The 18793-nt window shown below is 41.2% G+C and overlaps 1 protein-coding gene across 4 annotated transcripts; it reads left to right on the top strand.

The window, feature by feature from the left end:
- Positions 1-483: 483 nt before the first annotated feature.
- On the top strand, positions 484-18721 carry LOC130915280 (zinc finger protein 398). Of its 4 annotated transcripts, XM_057835213.1 has the most exons (4): positions 484-944; positions 1034-1264; positions 9800-11629; positions 17623-18721. In XM_057835213.1, the coding sequence occupies exons 3-4, from the start codon at positions 9824-9826 to the stop codon at positions 17947-17949; spliced, it is 2133 nt and encodes a 710-aa protein (XP_057691196.1). In that variant the 5' UTR covers positions 484-944; positions 1034-1264; positions 9800-9823; the 3' UTR covers positions 17950-18721. The 4 variants fall into 4 exon arrangements, with proteins under 4 accessions (XP_057691196.1, XP_057691197.1, XP_057691195.1 ...); XM_057835214.1 differs by lacking the exon at positions 1034-1264; XM_057835212.1 differs by lacking the exon at positions 484-944 and having other exon boundaries at positions 956-1192.
- Positions 18722-18793: the final 72 nt, after the last annotated feature.

Genomic DNA, 18793 nt, shown 5'->3' with positions numbered 1-18793 from the left:
GCAATGTTTGATTTTGCCTTGGCTACCAGTGCTCGCTAATAGGATAGATGTCAGTGAGCTAAGCCACACTAGGCATTATGGGAAATGTAGTTTCTAACTGCTGCGTTTGGAAACATGCTGGTTGAATTGTTTGTCAGTTTATTTCGGTTATTTTTTGCGTGCAATTTAGAACATTGAATGAGAATAACAATCGAGCGGGAATAACAATTTGTCAACGACAATTGTCGTGATCGTAATTCATAAAAATGTTTAGATGGCGCATAGCCTGTATGTGTGTATTGACTGGACTACATTTCCATTGATCTGCATTATATTATTATTATTATATCATTATTTAATTGTTTTTTTTTTTTTTTTTTTTGCATTTTAATGTTTGATTATTTTTTAGGAATAATAAAGCCTGTTGAGTAACCTCTGAGAATTTGAAGTGTGTTTAGGAATTATAAAGCCTTTTGAGTAATCTCTGAGAATTTGAATTGTGTCTTTAGTTATATAGTATTTGGCTGTATAAACTAATATATAAAAGAATATTTGCGAAAAGGAGCTCAGGAAAGATGATTTGTAAAAATTTCAGGTCAACAATCTGTCAAAACCATGACTATCAAAATAGCTGTCAATGAATTCGCTCATCGATTAATCGTGGCAGCCCTAGTATACAGTAAAAGAGTCCTGTACAGGAAGTGTGAGTCTATACTTCAGCCGGATGTCATCAGACTTCATTTAAACGTCTCCATCCTCTCCAGCGGTTGCCTGCGGGCTGCAGGTTCCATAGCAGCCTCCATGCCTAATAGGCTGAAGATGGCCGCTGCTCGGACCCGGTAGGCTGCTCCGCCATAGCAACTCCCCCTGACCCCTCCCTCCCTCGCCGAGCCCCAGCCAGCATCACCCTGCAGCCTGCACACAGCTCAGACATATTTGGTCCTCCGGAAGCGTGCACGACTCGGGTAAGCACGGCGGCTGCGTATGGGTGGAGCTCACTTTTCATTTCTATTTTGTTTTTTCATAAACATTTTCCCAAAATGCATCTTCCAAGCCTCGTCCCGTCGTCGTCAACAGCCGCCGGGAGGAGCTGGGTTCGGTGGGGGCGGCTGTAAAGTTTGTCCCGCTCTCGCTCTCGGACCCTCGGCTTCTAAAATGGCTGGCTGGAGGTTCGAGGAAGAAGCCGCGGCGTTCTCGCTTCCAGCACACCGCTGTAAATATAATCCCCTTGTGCATGCTTCTCTGGTACGACGACGAGTCAGCGTGCCGGTCGGCGACGTCGCAGGTTCGAACCCACGCACGTCACGGCTCTCTCTGACAGCTCGCACCTCGGACTATGCGTAATGGCGTCCTGCTGTTTGGCTATTCGTCTCCTATCGCCGTCTTCTTTTCTGTTCCGACACAGGAAGGACCACGAACGGGTTTTATTCTAATCATATCAGTAACACTGTGTGTCTACATGAGGAAGTAGGAGAGACAATGTGTTGCGGCTACACCCCCACACGAGCCCTTTAAGATTTTTTTTTTTTTTTTTTTAAATTTTGTTTCATAATTTATCAGCGTGTCCGTGAACGTCACATTTGATAGGACGCTGTGTAGTTTTGTGAGGTCACGTGACAGGCTCATTAGCATCTCGCTCCCTTAACTTGACCCACATACAGGGGTCCTCGCTTTACAACATGGTGACGTAACTTGAATCTTTTTGGAAGTCCCAATTTGCTGGAGCCGTACTAAAATCATCTACAGTGAATATAGTTATGGAAACATTTATTACCTCATTGGCTGCCATTGACGGCGCTAGACGTCTAATTCATTTGAAGTGGGGAGTTGGTCTACCACTTCAAATGGATTGGACGTCTACTAGTGATCTAATGATAAACTGATGTATTCTTCCAATGCTCTTGATTTGAACTAATTGGCTGCTATTGGCGGTGCTTGACATTCATCTTAAGTGATAAGCTCATTGATTCATGGTAGAAGCACTGAAAGAGTTAAATGGAAAACAACCCAGTAACTGACTGTACTGCTTTGTGCCATATTCTTACATATTCTATGCTTACGAACTTATTACATCATAACTACAATAGATATTTGTATTAAATATACCGCTAGATCATAAAAATGAAACGGTCAAAACAAAACATTAAATACGGCGGCTACGGAGCAAGCGTTACCGTGTAATGACATACTGTATTTTTACAATGCTGTGCAATCGAGTTCTTTGTGCACCAATTTGATAACATTAATGTTTTTTAATGAAAATATTCTAAATCTTTTTTTTCCTCACAAGTTACTTCTCAAACAACAAGCCCAAAATGATCGCCCTACAGTGCCCTCTATTATTATTGGCATCCCTGAAAAAGATGTGTTTTTTTAGTTTCTAATAATTGTTTTTTTTTTTAATTCAAATAATATGGGACCTTAATGGAAAAAAAGAGAAAAATCCAACCTTCAATACAAGTGCATTCATTCAGTGGGGAAAAAATCCCACATAAAGAAAAAATTATTTGACATCAAATAATGTGTGTCACAATTATTAGCACCCTTGGTGTTAATAATTTGTACAACCCCCTTTTGCCAGCAAAACAAGGTCTGGGGACTGAGATGGCCATGGGAGGAGCTTGATTTTGTGTCTGGTGAACCATTTCTGTGTAGATTTGGCCATATGTTTAGGGTCATTGTCTTGCTGAAAGACCCAGTGACGACCCATCTTCAGCTTTCGGGCAGAGGGCAACAAATTTGGTTTTAAAATGTCCTGGTATTTCAAAGCATTCATGATGCCATGCACCCTAACAAGGTTCCCAGGGCCTTTAGAAGCAAAACAGCCCCACAGCATCACTGACCCACCCCCATACTTCACAGTGGGTATGAGGTGCTTTTCAGCATGCGCATCTTTCGTGGCACGCCAAACCCACTTGGTGTTTGTTGCCAAAAAGCTCAATCTTGGTTTCACACAAAAATACACTCTGGGACCGTGTGCTTTGGTCAGATGACACCAAGATTGAGCTTTTTGGCAGCAAACACTCTAAGTGGGTCTGGCGTGCCAGGAAAGGTGCGCATGCTGAAAAGCACCTCATACCCACTGTGAAGTATGGGGGTGGGTCAGTGACGCTGTGGGGCTGTTTCGCTTCCAAAAGCCCTGGGAACCTTGTTAGGGTGCATGGCATCATGAATGCTTTGAAATACCAGGACATTTTGAATCCAAATCTGTTGCCCTCTGCCCGAATGCTGAAGATGGGTCGTCACTGGGTCTTCCAGCAAGACAATGACCCTAAACATATGGCCAAATCTACACAGAAATGGTTCAGCGGACACAAAATCAAGCTCCCCCCATGGCCATCTCAGTCCCCAGACCTTGTTTTGTTGGCAAAAGGTGGTTGTACAAAGTATTAACATCAGGGGTGGTAATAATTGTGACACACATTGATGTCAAATAATTTTTTGTTTATGTGGGATTTTTTCCCCACTGAATGAATGCACTTGTATTGAAGGTTGGATTTTTCTCTTTTTTTCCATTAAGGTCCCATATTATTTGAATAAAAAAAAATTATTAGAAGCTAAAAAAACACATCTTTTTCAGGGGTGCCAATAAATATGGAGGGCACTGTATATGTTAGTGCTGTGTGATACGGGCAGTTTTTTATCAACATACCGATATGCCTTGATATAATACAGATCTAATTATTTGGTGAAAATTCATACAAAATTCATGACAGCTCTTCCCCCTACTTTTTTTCTTTTTTAATTGACATAAAACTAATCTGCCACAAATGTTAAATGTATCTAGTAGTGTTGCAACTTACAACTATCCAGTGTAAACAGAAGCAGCACAGAAAAATACATATTTTCTCTTAAATGTAATGAGATATATCTAATACTTGTGATTGGTTTTGACTTTTATGATAAGTTAGAATAATATTAATCATTAATTAATTACAGGTAGTCCTCTCGTTACAATTTACATAACTTATGGGATTTTGACTTGACGATAGCGGAATCTTGTCCGTCATTTTGTCCCCATTCGTTTTTTTGTTTGTTTGTTTTGTTTTTAATTAAAGTCACATAAACTGCACCTAATTGTACCTCCCAGTATCTTATTTTTTACTTTAATTTATTGATATGATGTGTTCTGTCCTCACTAAACATGAAGTTGTTCAGCTTTACAGACAGCAAAACAAGGCAGTTGTGTTTTTTGAAGCTTTTGCCTTCCTTCATTTTTGACAATTTGTAAAGCTGTAACACACATAAGTACACTTATGTTCAAAATGAGATTCATTTTAACAATAAAACACTTGACACAAAACAATTGGTGTTCTAACATCCATCTAGTCTGATCAATATGTAAATTTAGTTGATTAAATTAACCTAATTTTCCTAACAAAAGTCCACTAGCTTAAATGCTTCGAATGCTAACGTTTTGTTGATTTTCATAGCAAATTAATTACATATGCATACACAAACATATATAGATTTTGGCCTTATGTAGGCCAAACCAGAGCGCAGCTATCCTGTATCCATGTTAGACATCTCAGTCTGCTTCTCAGTCATACAAGGCAACAGTCCAGCCTTCCTCAACGCTGCCACCAAAGGACAGTGTATCCTCCATCTTTAAACAAAATATACAGGACTGTCTCAGGAAATTAGAATACACAATATTCTAATTTCCTGAGACAGTCAGGAAATTAGAATATTGTGTATTCTAATTTCCTGAGACAGTCCTGTATATATACACAGGACTGTCTCAAAAAATTAGAATATTGTGTATTCTAATTTCCTGAGACAGTCCAGTAATACTTTTGGACTGTTTGGATGGTTATTATGGTGTACTTAAAGTGTTAAATCCAACTTACGCGAAATTCGTGTTACGTCGCCAGCGTCGGAACGAAACTTTTTCGTATCCCGGGGACTACCTGTACTACTGATATTGGAATGAATTGTGTTGTGTTCTGTGTGGATTGTTTGTGTTACTATTTTCAATTGTCTTACATGCCCTACTCACGTGCAATTTGCAGTGCGATTCAGTTGGAGAACTGTTAAGTAGCGAGAAGAACATCTTTTGGCTGAATGGTGGTACTATTATGGTATATGGAATACCATCAATTTAGCAAGTCAGCGCAAATTGGGCATTATCTGCTGGTCAAAATGTGTATTGCACAGACAGGTCTATTCATGGTGATAATGACAATGAAACATGTACAATGTCAATTGAATTCTTACATCGTTTTGGCAATATATATCGTTATATCGTAACGCACTACTATATGTAATACTAGGGATGTCCCGATCGCATATTTTTGCACCCAAGTCCGAGTCACCTGACTTTGAGAATCTGTTGAGACTGAGTCCCGAGCCGATATCGAAAAAAGTTTTTTTTTGTTTTTGTTTTGATTTGAACAAAAGTTCCAAACATGTTACAGGACTGTACTTTTTACTGTACTTCCATTTTTTTCCGGGAGTGTTGTGGAGTATAAAACATATAAGTTTGTATCTTTTGGCAATGCCATTGTGTTTCTGCCCTATTTTGTTAAAAAGTAAAAAGAATATATAAATTTAGCCTGAACAATATTGGAAAAAATTAACATTGCAATTTATATATATATTACCAAGGTCCCACACTTACTTTTTGCATTGGTTGCACTGGTGTGCTGAACTTTTTTTACAAGGTTCACCAGCACATTTTTTATTGTATCAACTTTAACGCCATACTTTTAATCACTCTCCATAACATTCATATAATTCATTCATCCTCTGAACCGCTTATCCTCACAAGTGTCATGGAGGTGCTGGAGCCTACCACAGCTAACTCCAGGATAAAGGCATGGTACACCCTGTACAAGTTGGCAGCACATGTAGAAACATAACAGTTCATGTACACCAGACATGTCCAAAGTCCGGCTCGGGGGCAAAATGCAGCCCGTGGTCAAATTTCATCCGGCCCCCAGTCTCTGTCATAAAATCAATAACATTTGGCCCGCACACAGACTTAATAAATTGGTCAGCAGTACTGCTACCAGAATATGAAGTAGCTTACGCACTAAATGCTGCTCCTCATTTACCCACTAAAAGGCAGCAGCACTCTAAGCAACATTACCCCGTGTGATCCTTTACTTTCAATTTTCTAAAATGGCTATAATCAACAAAAAAAAAGAAATTTGACTGCGACGACCAACGCTTCAACGATAGGTGGAAATTGGACTATTTCTTCACAAAAATATGCAACAACTGTGTGTGCCTCATTTGAAAAGAGACAGTGGCTGTTTTTAAAAGAGTTCAATGTGAGGCGATATTACCAAACATGTACGACAAGATTACAGGGAAGGTACGGAGTGAGAAATTGAAGCAACTTAAAGCTAGTTTAATTTCATAGCAGCAGTATTTCGCAAGAGCTCGAGAGTCGAAAGAGAACGCCACAAAGGCTAGTTGCGAGATTGTTGAAATTATTCATTTAAAAAAAATGATAAAGCAAATGTGACACCCAGAATGGCTTGCTAAAATTTTCTGAAATATATTGTTCTACGTAAAGAACGTCCGCCAAGGTCAGCCCCCCACATTTTCTACCACAACAAATCTGGCCCCCTTTGCAAAAAGTTTGGACACCCCTGATGTACAGACTCACACCTACTAACAATTTGGAGTGTTCAATCAGCATACCGTGCATGTCTTTGGGGATGGCAGGAACCCGGTGAAAACCCACACAAACTCCACATGGGAAGGCCAGAGCCAGGACTGAACCCACAATCCCAGAACTGTGAGGTGGACGTTCTAACCACTGTCCCACCGGGCCGCCCTCATAAAAAGAATTATTTTTAGAGAAGAATAAAGTAGAAAAATGTTTTTCTTTATTAAATGCTTTATTGAATAAGTCCCCTTAAATGCACTCACGCTTTGACACGCGGCCGAGAACAGCCTGTCACAGTGAAGACTGACTAAACGATGATGAACTCATTTGTGTCTTTGATCGTAGAGCTACCGAGCCTTTGCTTTCCAGATCAAAGCTACAAACGTGTTAATCATCGTTAACTTCCTAACATAAGCTGCACTGTTGACCAAGAAAAGCAGCATGAGGGAGGGTGAGAGGCTGTACGAGTATGAATAGAGGTGGGAATCTTGGGGCACCTAACAATTCGATTACAATTACTTATTAGGGTTGTTCCGATCTTATTTTTTTGCTCCCGATCCGATCCCGATCGTTTTAGTTTGAGTATCTGCCGATCCCGATATTTCCCGATCTGATTGCTTTTTTTTGCTCCCGATTCAATTCCAATCATTCCCGATAATTTTTCCCGCTCATATACGTTTGGCAATGCATTAAGAAAAAAATGAATAAAACTCGGACGATTATATACATTCAACATACAGTACATAAGTACTGTATTTGTTTATTATGACAATAAATCCTCAAGATGGCATTTACATTATTAACATTCTTTCTGTGAGAGGGATCCACGGATAGAAAGACTTGTGACTTTGTATATTGTGACTAAATATTGCCATCTAGTGTATTTGTTGAGCTTTCAGTAAATGTGACTGTAGCCATGCCCAAATGCATGATGGGAAGTGGAACCAAGACTGTGCGTAGTGCTAGCAAGTGATATATCTTCTCTGCGTTGGGAAATAACATAAGGTGTTAAGAAAAAGATCAGTTGCTACCTTGCTTCCCCACATTGCTTCCCATGATATTTCTAATCGAAGGGAGAGGGATTGTAAGGCTTTAGAAAGGTTCCAAAGGCTGCCAAAATTCACTCTACTCATTTTACGCTGCCTTTTATCTCTCTTTATAGGTAAAACGGCGCCATTACAGATTGAGCGCGACAATGCGTGAGTGAGTCGTGCAGTGCATGCATTAATTGCGTTTAATATTTTAACGTGATACATTTTATAAAAAATTAATTACCGCCGATATCGGGATAAATTTGATAACCCTACCTTAAGCCTAAACTAAAGACTCTGGATGAGTGTAACATATTATGTCTGTAACGTTAAATATAATTAGAAAACGATTTAATTAAAAAAAATATATATATATTTAAAAAAGGCATGGCCGATATTTTTTTGCTAATTCCGATACTTTGAAAATGACGTGATCGGACCCGATCGATCGGCATCTCTATTATTAATTATAAATCAATTATTGATGCACCTAACCCCCCACCTCACTCAAGCTATTAGCTGTTTTTAATGTTTTGTACATTAGTTAAAAAGATGTACAAAAATCCTCTCAGGCTTAAATAAATTGCAATGACAGTATCAAGTTAACAGTTCAAAACAGTAAAAAAAATACTCAAGTCCCCATTCTTTATCAGCAGTTTTAAACTACAGTCAATTAATTTAATGTTGTGAATCATTATGTTGTTAAAATTAAAATTGGTCCAGTTATTCCATAATTTCCCTTCTGTTTACTGTCGACATGTGAAAGTTTTAAAACTGTTTCATCATTTAAAGATGGATTCAAGTCGAGATTTTGCAGATTTAGGATTATTTTAGATAAAAAGTTAATTAGGTTGGCTCGGAAGGTTTGCTACAACAGCCTTCCAGAGAAGTCTACTGTTTTAAGATGGTGGCTGTTTACTAACACCGGCAAGTCTGTCATTTGGCATCTTGTTTTCTATACATGTGCTAATGCTGCTGAGTCTGTCATTTCGCATCTAGATCTTTATACATGTGATATCTACCGTAGCATTATGTGGGCGTAGTTTGTAGCGGCTGTCGGCCGCAGTCAGGTATTATTGTTTTTTTATCTAGCGGCATGAGTTGAGCCAGAGCCGTGAGTTGAGCATGTTTACTCTCGGTCCGTTCCTCATTGCACCCGAAGACCGCCCTGACTGTGTTTTAATACCGCTTTACTTGGCATATTTCAATAATCGGAATTCGGATGTTTGTGAATCGTTCTCGAATCTTCCACGCAGAATTGCGAATAATCTAAGAATAGGAAATTTCGCACACCTCTAAGCATGAACCAGAAAACAAAAACACATGATATATTTTTAATTAAAAACCCGATCCTTTTCACTCAATTCCGATCCTCTGAAAAATGGCACGATCGCACCGATTTCCGATCACGTGAACGAATTGGGACATCCCTGTGTATTGGATACAGATACAATACATTTTTTTTCTTATCTACACAAAAGTATACTGTTTTTTGTCACATTGAACCCTGAGGCAAAAAACAGTTGGGAATATTTTTTGTTATGACCTTGCCGTGATGATTTATAATGCCCTTGCTTCAAATGTCAACCCTGAAAAAAGACTGATAGCTGTCTGGACATGCTTCACCTACTGCTTCACCTTTCTCTGTCCCAGCTCCCCACTTAGTAGTTGTGGTATGAAAAGTTAACTTAATTCAAGACCTGATCCTGTATTCCACCCTTACTAAGGCAGAAATGTAAAAGTTTCTAATGTTTTGCACTAGCAGAAAAGGTTGAATGCACTCTATATGTTGTGACTCATGCAAAAATGAGATCTTACTTGCTGTCATGAATGTCAGTCAAAGGCTAGTCGCCAAAGAGGGTGGTTGATAGACTAAAAGGGAACTGACATTGATTCCTCCAATAAAACTTGATATATTGGTTACCTTACTTGTAGACCATGAACAGTAAACAGTCAAATGAAGAACTTAACATTTATATCTATGATACGCTGTTGTGCAAACAAGTTAATCGTATGCTGTTTCTAGGCTCAAAATGTGTCTTCGAAACAAGAAGCTCCTATTTTTTTCATTAAGCATAAGCTCTCCACCTCCTACACACTTATTTTAGTTTATGTTATCATACTTTACGAATTTGAACCACTAACGTGTTATTTTGTTCTTTAATTCAAGATGTCTAAATGGGTATGAACCAAAATGGATGTTCAGCTGGCTACAGTCCTGTCAGGAGGCAGCCCAGAGGTCCAAAATGGCAGCCAGTGTGCGGGAGCATCCAACCTGCTGAGCGAGGAGTCGAAAGGAGACCGGCAGGGGGCTGTCTCCGACGCTACCATTGCAGGTAGCCTCCGTTTGCTCCCTATCAACCAGGATGCAGTTTCAATCAACAGGACAAAGCCAGAGGTGGGCGGGACTTGCGAGCTCGCCCCCCAGGAACAAAGCGAGACTAACGGGTCGAGGCAGCCAATCAGAATCCAAATTTTGGTTTCCCCTCTGTGCCAAACGCCCGATAGCTGCACCAAAGACCCGCATTTCGGTAGTGCACGAAAAACAAACCAAATATCTATCTTTGAGGCCAAGGAACAGAGACAAGCGCTCACGGCAGGGACGCGTACAAGTGATGTTTCAGTTGCTGAAAACATCCTCTCAGAGCTCTCATTAACTGTAAAAGGAACTCATGAAGCCAGTAGTGTGAATTTGCCAAATCTGGGAGTGAAGGAAGAATGTTTAGAGAAGCCAGTGGAGGGATGGAAGGATGTGGCGTGGGTGGAGGAGCAGACAGAGCCGCTAGACTTGAGTCTCCCCAAGAAAAGAGAGAACAGGGACCCCAGACACGGACGACTTCTAGACGCATGCGACAGCTTGCTGATTATGGAGGTGGACGAATATGAGGGTGAGGGCGACCGGGATGTGGTGGAGGAGGATGAAGAGGCACTGCCCTTCTTTTACCCCACTTCTGTCCTCACCCAGGACCTTCTTCTCATAGACGACCAGGGCATTCCGTACACGCTCAGCCCTGATGGACTCAGGGTGCCACAAGTGGACATCGCCGCCTCCGAGGAACGGGGCGAGAGCGAAGGTTCCTCGCATTTGTCCGCCTCAGGAGGTCCAGACCTCAGTCAAAATTCGCCTGATGCACCAAATGCACCTTCCGGTGATGGGTTGTCTGAGTCGCCGTCTACGACTCAACAAGTCCATGACATTTTGGGTGTAAGCTCCTCCGAGGTTTCTGGACTAGCCATCCCCAACCAACCGATTCAGATCCTCAACATGCCATCTTCCAGTGCACCCATCCTGCTCCCCTCTACCCCTCTGAGTCTTTCTGTCAACCCCACTGCTACTGGTTCTTCTGCCCCTATTTTTCTCTTCCTCTCCTCTGGTGACTCTACCTCCACCCCTATTGCCATCCTGGATCCCTCAACTGGTCAGCTATCTCAGATCTCGCTTCCTCTGGCTTCCGGTACCGCATTGCCTCAACCTGTCATGGGTTTGGGCCTCAATAACTCCCCTGTAATTCTGTCAGGCGTATCCAGTAGTGTCCTGGCCTCTAGCCTGTCTGCTGTTTCTACTTCTCTCATTCCTCCTCATGTGGACTCATCTGTCGGAACTGAAGCCATATCTGCAGAGCAGGTCTCAAACGAGAGTGATAAGCCATCATCTTTAACAGCAGTCGCTGCTACTTTGACGCTAGAACCCTCAAACGCCCAACCACCGGATCCCCTGACGGACTCTGAGCGCTTACCCCTGGACGACCACATGTACTTCTCCAGCTCTGCTGCTCCTCCCTCGCCGCCTAAACTGGAGCCCCTGGACCCGTCGGACTCGCTGTCTCCCAAGGAATCGCCCGATGACCCGGCTGCCCGGCGGGTGCTCTATTGCCAGCTGTGCCCGCGGATCTTCTTTTACCTCTCTGACTTGGAACGCCACGCCATCACGCACTCACAGAAGAAGCCTCACGTTTGCCTGCAGTGCAACAAAGCCTTCAAACGCTCCAGCCATTTGCAGGTTAGTGCAGAGCAAACACGGATGTTAAACAACGTTGCCCTTAAAAATAACAAATTTGTCATTCGTTCGTGACTGGCTTCTAGTGAGGAATGGATAGCACAAACCCATTCGCTGCCATTGACGCTAATAGCCGCAATTTTCTATTGCTTATATGCTGAGGAGTTTTTCCTCATGCCACACTGTGCTCCTCACCCATATGAGCATATAGGCTAGATTCATACCGCACGGCTTAATGCACAATTCTGATTTTTTGTCATAATTGATTTCTTGGCGTGCCCGTTCAGACTGCCTTTGTCCATTGAGCCTGTTCAAATATTACGCATGCGCACTAATTTGCAGTCCGACAGGTGCTGAGCAAACTGACCCGCATGCGCAGAAGCATTAAAACAAATGACTGCACATGCTGGCTCTACGTCATTCTAGGGTGATCATATTTTGATTTCGAAAAAGCGGACACAAATAATAGACATAGATAATCCCCGTTTAGCCTGATATTCAAAGTTAATATGGATTGATAGATCACATGCACTTACAATACAGTAGGGCAAATAAGTATTTAGTCAACCACCAATTGTGCAAGTTCTCCTACTTGAAAAGATTAGAGAGGCCTGTAATTGTCAACATGGGTAAACCTCAACCATGAAAGACAGAATGTGGAAAAAAACCCCAGAAAATCACATTGTTTGATTTTTAAAGAATTTATTGGCAAATCATGGTGGAAAACAAGTATTTGGTCAATACCAAAGCTTCATTTCAATACTTTGTTATGTACCCTTTGTTGGCGATAACGGAGGCCAAACGTTTTCTGTAACTCTTCACTCTTCGCTTGGTGTAAAGAAATCAACTGTGGGAGAAATTATTAGAAAATGGAAGACATACAACACCACTGATAATCTCCCTCGATCTGGGGCTCCATGCAAGATCTCATCCCGTGGCGTCAAAATGATAACAAGAACGGTGAGCAAAAATCCCAGAACCACACGGGGCGACCTAGTGAATGACCTACAGAGAGCTGGGACCACAGTAACAAAGGTTACTATCAGTAACACAATGCGCCGCCAGGGACTCAAATCCTGCACTGCCAGACATGTCCCCCTGCTGAAGCCAGTACACGTCCAGGCCTGTCTGCGGTTCGCTAGAGAGCATTTTGGATGATCCAGAAGAGGACTGGGAGAATGTGTTATGGTCAGATGACACCAAAATAGAACCTTTTTAGTAGAAACACAGGTTCTCGTGTTTGGATGAGAAAGAATACTCAATTGTATCCGAAGAACACCATGCCCACTGTGAAGCATGGGGGTGGAAACATCATGCTTTGGGGCTGTTTTTCTGCAAAGGGACCAGGACGACTGATTTGTGTAAAGGAAAGAATGAATGGGGCCATGTATTGAGAGATTTTGAGTGAAAATCTCCTTCCATCAGCAAGGGCATTGAAGATGAGACGTGGCTGGGTCTTTCAGCATGACAATGATCCCAAACACACAGCCAGGGCACCAAAGGAGTGGCTTCGTAAGAAGCATTTCAAGGTCCTGGAGTGGCGTAGCCAGTCTCCAGATCTCAACCCCATAGGAAATCTGTGGAGGGAGTTGAAAGTCGGTGTTGCCCAACGACAGCCCCAAAACATCACTGCTCTAGAGGAGATCTGCATGGAGGAATGGGCCAAATTACCAGCAACAGTGTGTGAAAAGCTTGTGAAGAGTTACAGAAAACGTTTGGCCTTCGTTATTGCCATCAAAAGGTACATAACAAAGTATTGAGATGAACTTTTGGTATAGACCAAATACTTATTTTATGTCACATTTCAATCTGAAAACAACAAGGACTAGATAGCTGGCAGGACATGCTAAGGCAATAGTGACATCAGAATTCATCCTAAATAAGTTGTGATAGTATGTAGAAAAATGCAAAATTAGCTTTAGTTGAGTAAAATAAAGATGATTCTGTATGCTTTCCTCAAGTATTAAGTTTCTGATGTGAAAATGGAGTGTTTTATTAGCTGTTGAAAATTCTTCAAAATTGCACTAAATGAAATAAAAATGCTATTTCGGGCAAAAACCTATATATGTTAAATATTGCTATTGATCATGAAAACATAGGTGATTATCTGTGCATTTTGTGATTTTTGGGCATCTAGCGTAAAATCTGAGCAATTATAAGTTTTGTTATACTTATATAAAGAATACTCAATCGGGATTTTATTAGGGAACAACTTTGAATTTTTTGATGCCGCTGCTCATGGAGACTCATATATGCCTAAGGGAGGCACCTGTTTTGGTTTTAGGCTTTGGTTTTGAAAATATTTGTATTTTAAGCTTTTAAAAATAGGCGACCTACGGAGCGGCCCCGCGGCCCATTTCCCGTCAACTGATAGTGAAGTCTACGCTGTTGCGTTGATTATACCAAATATTGCGAACACCCGAATAAATAATGTAATAAAACATTACCATTGATCTATATCCATTCATTCATTAATCTTCTGAACCACCTATACTCGCGGGGCAGCTGGAGTCTATCCCAGCTAACAACGGGCTGGTGGAAGGGTACCTGAACTGGTTGTTAGCCAGTCGCAGAGCACATGGAGACAAACAACCATTCACGCACACACTCACACCTACAGACAATATGGAGTGTCCTATTAGCCTATCATGCATGTTTTTGGGATGTAGGAGGAAACGGGAGTACCCGGAGAAAAACCCACGCAGGTAAGGGGAGAGCAACTCCACACAGGGAGGCTGGAGGCGGGGTTGAAACAATTATCAGAGCTGTGAGGCGGACGTGCTAACCACTTTACCACTGTGCTGCCCCACTGATTTATAAAAAGAGCTAATTAAGTCTTAATTGCAGAACATTTAAATCATTCACTCCCAGCCATTTTCACTGGAGTGAGACCCTTCGCCTTTGGCCGTTTTACTGGATTTTGACTGATTGTGCAAGGTTTATTTTGCTATATAAACATGGAACCCACCAAAAGAAAGATTACTCTCTTCTTTCAGCTGAAAAAAAAGTAAGTTCATATCTTTTTCCATTCTTTAGAAATCAGCATTAGAAAATAGCTTAGTTTGAGCAATTTTCCAATTTCTGATGAAAAAAACGAGAAAATTAGCTTTTTGTAAAACGCATACATTTCAAACATAACTTTGACTTTAACACAGCTATTTTTTGCTTTAGTTACATCCCAAACATCTGAATAATATTTTCCCTTTACAAAATAACATAAACAACCAGACAAATGGAGCTTTTGATAGCAAAGTAACAATTTATTCACACATAACTGAGAGATGACGCTTGGTGGCTGCAATAGCAGGTCAAACTTTTCCCTAATTGCCGCCTGTCTCGTGAAGATGGATTTTTTTTTAAGGTTTTCTTTTGTGGTGACCACTGCCTCGATCGCCTGGGAAACTTGTGTTCCTGGGGGGGAACTGGTTTGGCCGTGCGCGTTTCCGTGCGGGACACTGGAGGGGGCGGGGGACGCGAGCGGCGAGGCGAGCAGCACGGTCACAACTACGCTGTACTGGTTGAATCAGGTTGGGGGTCTTACCAAATCCGCTATTGCCCTCCAGTGGCCAGTTTTATTGCTTTAAAATGGGTTTTGAGCTTTGTGCATTCTATCTAAGATACATGGAAACCTGTAGATGGCGATTGTGAAAAAAAACCCCCGCAAAAGACGTATAAATACGTTTTTTGGACACTGATGGAATTAAAAATAGAACGTATTTAATCGTTTTTGGGAGCAAATGAGTTAAAAAGGCGTAGGGTCGGTCGCCAACGGGCTTACACTCACAAGGGATTCACATGATTATTAGGTTCTAGATCCAGGCATGAAAATCTCTCACCTTTCGGCGAAATTCACTGTTTTGAAGTAAAAAAGGGTGACCTACGTGAATTGTGTAGATCCGAGGAGAAACTTTTTAAGGGGGGGGTCGGGAGTAGGCATGTGCCGGTTACCAGTGTCACGGTTTACCATGGTATGAAAACGTCGCGGTTTAAAACCACTAAAATGATCTGTCACACCGTAGTACGGGATTCGCTGTTATTTTTCGTGTGTGAAAAATACAGCCAAAAGTGGCGCGGCAGTGCTCACCCCTTCCCCCGTTTGTTGCTGTGTGTTTCAGTGACGCTGGACTATTGCAGCGATCCCAAAAACAAAACACAAGACGTACTTTTCTTCAATTTATTGAGCTCTCAAATCGTGATATCTGAAATATACAAAATGGATACATTTAAAACGTTTTACAATAGTAAAACGTGTGAGTAGCTTCAACAGATTAGCACCATGAAAAAGTTCGCCAAAAACAAAACACATTTTCCTTTCAAAGTCAATATAAAAACTAATTAAAAACTTACAAAGACGAATTTTAGCCTAGGCTTAGCTAGGAGAGCAACTTCGTCGATGTTTTAATTTAAGTCTCACAGCCGCTGAGTGAGGAACAAGCTTGAAGTGGGAAAAAAAAAAAAGAATAGCGTCAAAGATCACTAATTGCGACAGATGATCTTGCCCTAAGCAAAAAAAAAAAAATATTGCCCTAAGCACAAATTCACGTTTGGTGGACGAGGAAAGGTCTCACTCCCAATATTTTTTTAGATGAATGCATTTTCCAGGATATTGAATTTGGTGGGTAATGGTTTCAATCCTTTTCATATTTTGCGGTATAACAACTTTACTGTCGTTTGTTGCAGCTTGCGTCTAACACTGCCACAGCTAGCCAAATCTCCGGTGAAAAAATAGCTCCCGTTAAGTTAGCGTCAAGCTTGTGTATTTAACGGTAATTTAAAAGAAGAAACATAAGCTTCTTTCTAATATCACTGTAATTGGTATTTCAGGGACGTGTGGCGCCTTTTTTTCAGTGCGACATTTGTGCACAGTGTTGAACACCTAACTCATTTAGCTTCAAAGTAAACTTTGTTTCTAAATAAAACATGGCCAACACAAGGTATATGTGTCTGTGGTGCCTCCTGTAGATTACTGAAACACAGTGTGTTTCGACAGACCTCAATACAGTATTTTGTTGGGTTCTACAGTGTGCCGGTGTTCTGCAATTCCTTGCTACGCGGCGAAACGTCCTACACAATGCTCAGTGCTCTTGCGCAAACATTCGCACGCATGCGCACATCAGTTAAAAGCGGCGATTACTCACTATTTTTGTTTTTATTGAGTTTTTTTATTACCTTTTCAATCCCTCAAAATACTTTTTGCATGTATTACCCTCCCATACTTTTAACTATTGTATTTTTTTTGTGGTAGCTTTAACACAGTTAACCACATTAGTCACGTAGCATATTTAAACCGTCCTTATTTGATATAACTACATTTAAGTCTTTTCTTAAGGCATTTTTTAGTACGTTCTGCCTGTATGCATCTAAACAGAACAAGTTGAGAGCGCACGGTAGTACTTGTAGACATTTTGGCAGAACGCCGGAACATATGTCCACCACACCCTTCTCACCTTTGTAACCCCTGACCCATTTTCAAGCCTGTAGATCACAGAGCTGATTTGTGTTCACTCTACCCCTTTCAGTCACTTAGCTTATAGACTACCCTACCCCCTCTCCCCCCCCTTTCCCTTTTCAACAGGCCCCCCACATGTTGTCAACCGAAAATACATCTAGCTGACGATAGCACCAACATATTACTAGTTGGTGTAGGCGTTCTATGTATTTCTTGTTGTTGTTTGTGCTTCTTTTCTTTCTTCTCTTGTGATTCTTTTCTTCTGTTCCCCCATAACCCCTTCCTGTTCGCTGCTTTGTCATAATAAACGAGGTATGTTGAATGGTCACAATGGGAGTATGTCGTACTCTCAATGTGAAACATTAAAACTGTTCAGACCAACCGAGCACTTAAACTTCCATTCTTCGTGTCAAACAGCTGAACAGGACAGGTTTAAAAAATAATAAATGAATTAATAAAAAGGCGTATTTTTTATTTTTTTAAACCATAATGTTCAACAATTCTGGACCAACACTTTACTCAGTCCTTGTGTTGGTCCTACCCACAGAGACACAAGCACATCCACACGGGCCAGAGGAACTTCGTGTGTCCCATCTGCTCCAAACGCTTCAGGGAGGCCGGCGAGCTCCAGCGCCACCAACGGGTTCACACGGGCGAGAAACCTTACCAGTGCCAACTCTGCCACACGCGCTTCGCCGAGCGCAACACGCTTCGTCGCCACACCAAACGCAAGCACCCCTTCCACCAAGTGGCTGTGGAAATGCTTAACGAGCGAGTCGGGGGCGGCGCCGTTCGTCAGGGAGAAGAACCCGCCGAATGGTACAGCTCCGCCGTGTCTCATCTGGGAAACACTGATTCCGAAACAGAGACTTAAAAAGTCGCAGACATACAAAAACGGGAGCACTTGCAATATTTATTTTGAGGAACAATTTATTGATATGAATGTATGATATTTCCATTTCGTAGAATGGCCAACATGCCCCTTTTGGCTGATTTACGGCTTAATATTGACGTCAATTCAAAATATGACGTTTCGGAGAAATTGCATTCCCGCACAATCAATGACGAGACCTTTAAGTGCTTAAAGAAAATAACTCCAACAATTCTCAGCGTCTTCTTGTTTTAAACGAGTAGGGCTGCACTACTTTGTAGTGAAATCTATATTTCTTAACAGAAACACTGTGAGTCATTTGCACTTGTTTTATTTAGCACAATATTCACGTTTTTACATGAAGAATATGAAATGAAGAACGCTTTCTATATGTTTTGTTGCTTGTTTATGTATTTAATGCATATCTTCCATGACCAAACTATTATTCCATCACATACAATATATATAAAGATATATATATATATATTCACATTTTGCTTATTTGTGGAGTATATTCAATGATTTTAATTAAATTTTGACAACTTCCAATTAGGTGTTTGCCTTTTTTCCCCCCGCATATTCCACAACATTAACTCATTCATTGCAATAGTCTGCGATAGACGTCCAAAATCATAAGCGGATTTTAAGGAGGGGCCAGCCCCCCCCGGTGGCCGAAAAGTGTCCTTGCATAAATTGACTTTCCTATATATAAAAGTTGTAAAGCAATAAAACTGCAACAAAAATGAATGAAATGAACAAAAAACATATTTTTAATACTGGGTCAAAATTATTATTTTTTTTTCGAACAGATCATGTGACGTGTGCGGGGGAATGAGTGGGGCTTGCT

The sequence above is a fragment of the Corythoichthys intestinalis genome, chromosome 4, assembly GCF_030265065.1.
Source record: "Corythoichthys intestinalis isolate RoL2023-P3 chromosome 4, ASM3026506v1, whole genome shotgun sequence".
Lineage (NCBI taxonomy): Eukaryota > Metazoa > Chordata > Actinopteri > Syngnathiformes > Syngnathidae > Corythoichthys > Corythoichthys intestinalis.
This window is presented reverse-complemented; position numbering and strand designations above follow the sequence as displayed.

Excerpts from the sequence above, each read along its gene's own strand:
- LOC130915280 (XM_057835214.1), top strand. The coding sequence starts at position 9,824 with ATGGATGTTCAGCTGGCTACAGTCCTGTCAGGAGGCAGCCCAGAGGTC. Across the intron at positions 11,630-17,622 it reads AACGCTCCAGCCATTTGCAG|AGACACAAGCACATCCACAC; the intron begins GTTAGTGCAGAG and ends TCCTACCCACAG.